This window comes from Gobio gobio (genome assembly GCF_949357685.1).
Source record: "Gobio gobio genome assembly, chromosome: 4".
NCBI classification, from domain to species: Eukaryota; Metazoa; Chordata; class Actinopteri; order Cypriniformes; family Gobionidae; genus Gobio; species Gobio gobio.
The window spans coordinates 9,972,531-9,979,063 of NC_137100.1; the positions used below are offsets into that span (position 1 = coordinate 9,972,531).

Here is a 6,533-nt window from a genome sequence, read left to right on the forward strand (position 1 = left end):
CTCTCAGCTAAGCGATGACGAGACGGGCAACTTCACACTACATTAAATATGCTGTGCATGTAATAGAGCACTTTAAAGACAGAGAGCGAAAGAAGGCGAGGGAAAATACATCTGTTCTAAACTTATACTTACACTGGTTTCACACTGCACGTGCACGCAGTGTGGTGGTAGCACAGAAGCTGTGCATATGGAAAGCGAGGCGTGTGTAAATACAGACGAATATCATCCATTCTGTCACCTTTTCTGGTGTTCTCCTCCGACCTATGTCTCATGCTTTGAGTTATGATGGGCAGCATATATACAGTGAGGAAAATAAGTATTTGAACACCCTGCTATTTTGCAAGTTCTCCCACTTAGAAATCACGGAGGGGTCTGAAATTGTCATCGTAGGTGCATGTCCACTGTGAGAGACATAATCTAAAAAAAAATCCAGAAATCACAATGTATGATTTTTTTTACTATTTATTTGTATGACACAGCTGCAAATAGGTATTTGAACACCTGTCTATCAGCTAGAATTCTGACCCTGAAAGACCTGTTAGTCTGCCTTTAAAATGTCCACCTCCACTCCATTTATTATCCTAAATTAGATGCACCTGTTTGAGGTCGTTAGCTGCATAAAGATACCTGTCCACCCCATACAATCAGTAAGAATCCAACTACTAACATGGCCAAGACCAAAGAGCTGTCCAAAGACACTAGAGACAAAATTGTACACCTCCACAAGGCTGGAAAGGGCTACGGGGAAATTGCCAAGCAGCTTGGGGAAAAAAGGTCCACTGTTAAAGCAATTATTAGAAAATGGAAGAAGCTAAACATGACTGTCAATCTCCCTCGGACTGGGGCTCCATGCAAGATCTCACCTCGTGGGGTCTCAATGATCCAAAGAAAGGTGAGAAATCAGCCCAGAACTACACGGGAGGAGCTGATCAATGACCTGAAAAGAGCTGGGACCACCGTTTCCAAGGTTACTGTTGGTAATACACTAAGACGTCATGGTTTGAAATCATGCATGGCACGGAAGGTTCCCCTGCTTAAACCAGCACATATCCAGGCCCGTCTTAAGTTTGCCAATGACCATTTGGATGATCCAGAGGAGTCATGGGAGAAAGTCATGTGGTCAGATGAGACCAAAATAGAACTTTTTGGTTAGAATTCCACTAAACGTGTTTGGAGGAAGAAGAATGATGAGTACCATCCCAAGAACACCATCCCTACTGTGAAGCACGGGGGTGGTAGCATCATGCTTTGGGGGTGTTTTTCTGCACATGGGACAGGGCGACTGCACTGTATTAAGGAGAGGATGACCGGGGCCATGTATTGCGAGATTTTGGGGAACAACCTCCTTCCCCCAGTTAGAGCATTGAAGATGGGTCGAGGCTGGGTCTTCCCACATGACAATGACCCGAAGCACACAGCCAGGATAACCAAGGAGTGGCTCTGTAAGAATCATATCAAGGTTCTGGCGTGGCCTAGCCAGTCTCCAGACCTAAACCCAATAGAGAATCTTTGGAGGGAGCTCAAACTCCGTGTTTCTCAGCGACAGGCCAAAAACCTGACTGATCTAGAGAAGATCTGTGTGGAGGAGTGGGCCAAAATCCCTCCTGCAGTGTGTGCAAACCTGGTGAAAAACTACAGGAAACATTTGACCTCTGTAGTTGCAAACAAAGGCTACTGTACCAAATATTAACATTGATTTTCTCAGGTGTTCAAATACTTATTTGCAGCTGTATCATACAAATAAATAGTTAAAGGGGTGGTAAAACACATTCTTTAGAAGGCTTGACTGTGTTTGTGGGGTGCACTGTAACATGTGTTCATGCTTCGTTTAAAAAAAAAAATTGCCTTATTTTTCATATATTTGACCTTTATTCTACACTGCTCTGTCCCTCCTTGTAAAACGGTCTGATGCTTTCCGGGTTGTATGAAGCCAGTCCCTCAAAAATACGCAGTGGGCTCTGATTGGTTAGCTGGCCCAGTGTGTTGTGATTCGCTAAACGCCTAGTGCACGTATGTCGGAAACGTCACGCCCCTTACCGGAGGCTGTGCTTTGGTCAGTGTTAGAAACAACGGCGTCAATAAAACCACACCAATCTGAGCCCGAATCAGACCCAGAACATTTGAGTGAAGATGATCGAGCAGAACCTGTTCAGTCCTCAAGAGTAAAGACTGCGGATCTATAATGATCGCTACTGAATGGCACTTTAACTTTTGTATTTTTAGAACGATTATAGCCAAATACCTGTCGCAAGAACTAACAAACACTAAGCACTGGCTTTAACTAGTAAGTTAGCCAAATCACACACAGAAGCATGTTTAGCATGCCTGTAGATAAACAATACATAAAAGCTCTAATCAAAGAATCATTTACACTAATGTCAGGTTCGCTGTTGAGATTTTAACGTTAGTGTTTGTAACGTTAGGTGTTCGTCGGATAACGTTAAGTATGAATGAGCATTTAACAGACTGGTTTGCAGAACAGCGTTGTCATCTGTTTACTTCCTTGCTACAACCTATTACAGGAAAACACATCGATGAAAAATAAATCAGACTTACAGGTTGTGGCCCGTAAACAGCTTCTGTTTGTAAATCCAGCTTTCAGGACAAGCCGTTGTGCATATCCTCTATTGAACTCGCGAAGTTTGTGGAAGTTTGTGTTGTCCTCCGTGAAATGTGCAGCGCGCGCGTCGTGCATCCACGCACCGGCAGTGTTTTTTTTCACGCAGCTGACGTTGTGCAAATCTGGCATTGAAATCGCGAAGACGGTGGATGTTTTCCTCCGTGAGATGTGCTGCAGGAGCCCTGCGCGCCTGATTCCCCGCTGACTCAAACACACGTGCATATAACATGTTTTATGTTAAACGGTCTGCAACGCACCCCCGTCCCAAGGAAGGCTGAACAGAGCAAGTACCCCAGACCTGCAATCCGGATGAAAATAACAGCGTTTCCTCGGCATCGCGGCAACAACACTCCAGCCTAACTATACCACAACCTTATTTAATATTCTCGGAGGAGGGGTTTATGTAAATATTGAGCCTGTTGATGTCACCAACCCTGTGTGTAATGTGTGTAGTTGCCTACTGGCCGTTTGCTGTAGTTCTTAGAAACTGATTTCTTTAAAAGCAAATATCTCCCTTTGCTTTAAACTTTGAACGTTGTAACTTTGCAGATGTTGTTTATGCTCAAGCAGCAACATTACACGTTAGCTAAAGTTAGAATAGTGAAATCGTGGTTTACCACCCCTTTAAAAAAATCATACATTGTGATTTCTGGATTTTTTTTTTAGATTATGTCTCTCACAGTGGACATGCATCTACAATGACAATTTCAGACCCCTCCATGATTTCTAAGTGGGAGAACTTGCAAAATAGCAGGGTGTTCAAATACTTATTTTCCTCACTGTATTTGCTGCGAATGCAACCGTGTTCCCCTCTGTCCCAAACACATATGTGTATGACATGCTGTATATAGGTAGTTTACATTATAAAAGTAACCTTAAAGTTAAGATATGCCTCTAGTTTTAATAATTTAAACAGCCTTTGAAGTTTGGGCAAAAACTTCTGGCAGTGATGTGTTTTCGTGTATTTTATTTATTTTTTTCACAGCGCTGGATGTCATATGGTGATTGTGAAACACACGGAACACTTCACTACATGATTTCATGGTGAAATCTATAAATTTTCATGTTAATCGTGTCAATTTTAATCAAGAACTATGGCTTTAATTCAGCGTGAGCAGTGCAGTGTGCGGTGTGAATGCACTAATCTGTTAACATGGGCGCCGAAAAAAATATATGCTGCTTACGCTCTGCTAACGCGTGCAGTGTGAAACCGGCCTTAGCCTCTAACTCAAACACTGGCGAGTGAAATCTAACAATAATCGTGCAGCCCTGTATAACATTAAGAAAAAAGTTTGAGTTGGAAATGTGATTCTGCTCTTACCATATCGAATATATGAGTGGTCTTTGGGGATTTTGTCCAGGCTGATGTCTCCCTCCTGTTTCTTGGGTGTGTCGGAGTCGGATGTCCGTGGTGAAAGAGTGATGATGAGGGACTCTGTGAATTTGATGGCGTGAGTGCGGACTCCGTCGTTATCTGAATCCAGCAATGCCAGAACATCCTCTTTCATCTGGGTCACCATATCCCAGCATGCCTCTTGCATGTCCGAGACACTCTTAGTGCGCACCAGCCGCTAACCGGACAAATAAAGACCATGTCAGAGTCAGACACCTAAAATATCAACCCAGCTAAACAATAAATACTGTGTAGCGACTGATACCTGTAAAGCCACTTTATATAGCTGAGTGAGCGTCAGAATAGCCTTCTTCACCACATTCACACTCTCATCTCTCATCAGCATGTTCAGGTTGGCAATCAGCCTCAGCAGAAGCTCATTGTCTCTTTTGCTGAATAAAGGAAAAGCGAATGGTCATGAAGTATTGGTCAAAGTGTTACGCACTGGATGCTTACAAGTGCACCAGCCAACACTCACCTTGCCTCCTCAATGAATCCGATGACAAACTTTCGCACCTCAATTGACTTGTCAGACTGAAATGCAATGATTTCCTGATGAGGATGGATAAAAGCAGAAAACATTCATTTAATTTCTGTATAGGCAACATTTACACAAGCTGGTGAGGATGGTATGAATTATGGAACTTACATCCAGAAAATTATCAAGCAATGAAGGGTCCTTGTTGATAATCAACTCCTGCACCTAATAATAAAAAGGACATAACTAAATATACATGAACACTAGACAACTCATTTTTATATTTACGACAATATGGAAAGGATTTTAAAACCTGTTTGAGGACAATAAGCTTCTCCTCTGTAGAGATGAGGGCTGCCTGGTTTAGCAAATCCACCACCTGATGGAGAAAAGCAGAGCATGCCAAATGTCACATTTGTAAAACAACAACAAAATAATTATTGGTGTTACTCAGTAATAAGTAATGATGGCCAGTGTGTTACCTTCTCGCTGGTGGTCATGTCTGAGACCGCATCTCCCTCATTGCTGAATAACTGGGAGCTACCACGTGCTTGGTCTCCCACACCTGACGCCATTATGAGAATATCTAAAGAAAAGAGCATGACAAGTCTTCATATAAGGTTCACAAATGATTAAAGTCACCATGAAATCAAAATGGACAATTGTTGTTTTTATAGGATATTACAGTATTATAAGAAATCATTTTTAAATGAATGTGCCCTCGTAATCTCCACCTCCCTCTTTTAGCGACATGTCTTCTCTGATGACGCATTTACTGGTGTGAGGACAGGACAACCTGTCACTCACATGAGCTCAACCAATAGCAAACCACCACCATCCAATTCCAATTGGACAAAATTAAGTCCCGTCCCACATTTCTGATTGTTTGGGAAGCCATTTCACTCAGACACACGTCACAATAGAGAAAAGACTATTGCATTATCGCAACTTCCGTTACATGCAGGAATTCTAAACTACGTTCTAAATTAAGATGAAGAAAAAGGGTGAGCACAAATTCCATATTGCAAATTGTTTCATTAGAAATTATTTGGATCGTAAAGTCAAGTTGAACAACAACTCCAGCCATTTAACTGGAAGCTAGAAGACAAATTTAAGTCACACTAAATTCTTCATTTAGATTTATGTACATACTACATTACAAAATTCACTAAAATATTTTTCCACAACATGTGGAATGTTTCTTTTTCCATATCACATACAGAAGCATTGAGGAATATGCTCAATAATAATAAAACCAATAATATCACCTAACAGAATTCACTGTTTTCAACAACAACAAAAAAACTTGACCACATCTAAGCAGTGCATCTAGAAATACCTGTCATTTAAAACCTCTACCTCTTTATCCCCTCTGTAAAACTCGTTTACCCCATTGGCTTAATACATGGAGCAAAAATCTAACAAACAGGATGAAACAAGAAACCTGTCAAAGAAGCAGAAATCTGAGGTGTGTCTAAAGAACTTCAGGTCATCATTGTTGTTGACCATGTGGTAAACATAAGACAAATAATTGTACCCTAATCTACAAAGGTCAATTAAGCCATGAGATTATTTAGGCAAGAACACTAGTAATTCTGTGAGATGCTCTCTACTTTTAAAGTACAGAATTACACAGCAAATGGGATTACTGTATACAATAGTGTTTCACAATTCTTGAAGAATCATTGATTTCAGTTGCACTCAATTTACAAATTGACAGAAAACATAATAGCAATGTCATGTCTTCAGTTATAATAGAGCATTTTTAATGAGGTAATGTTACATTAGACAGTACAATTACAGTACTTTATTCTGCATCTTTAAAGGCAAAAAGAGACGTTTTTCTTGCATAACTTGCTGGTTAAAATGACTAGATTCAAAGTAAATTCAAATTTAGTCATTACATGTGCTTGTGTGAAAATGAAACATGGTCAAACCAATAAAAACAATTAGGTTTTGAATGGCTGACTCGCTTTTACAAAAGGGACTAGAAATACAAAGAGGCAAGACAAATGGTCGGGGAAACACTGACCATGATGCAG

The 6,533-nt window shown here is 40.8% G+C and overlaps 1 protein-coding gene across 2 annotated transcripts in view; it reads right to left on the reverse strand.

Annotated features, from left to right (window-relative positions):
• The window catches only part of sympk (symplekin), a 28,116-nt gene that overhangs the window by 21,123 nt on the left and 460 nt on the right, over positions 1-6,533 (reverse strand). For both annotated transcript variants that reach the window (XM_079815973.1, XM_079815974.1), the window contains exons 2-7: positions 4,974-5,077; positions 4,805-4,870; positions 4,663-4,716; positions 4,492-4,565; positions 4,279-4,405; positions 3,942-4,191 (exon numbers count right to left, since the gene is read on the reverse strand). In XM_079815973.1, the coding sequence (XP_079672099.1) occupies positions 3,942-4,191; positions 4,279-4,405; positions 4,492-4,565; positions 4,663-4,716; positions 4,805-4,870; positions 4,974-5,066 (664 nt within the window). In that variant the 5' untranslated portion in view covers positions 5,067-5,077. The remainder of the gene's footprint in view (positions 1-3,941; positions 4,192-4,278; positions 4,406-4,491; positions 4,566-4,662; positions 4,717-4,804; positions 4,871-4,973; positions 5,078-6,533) is intronic.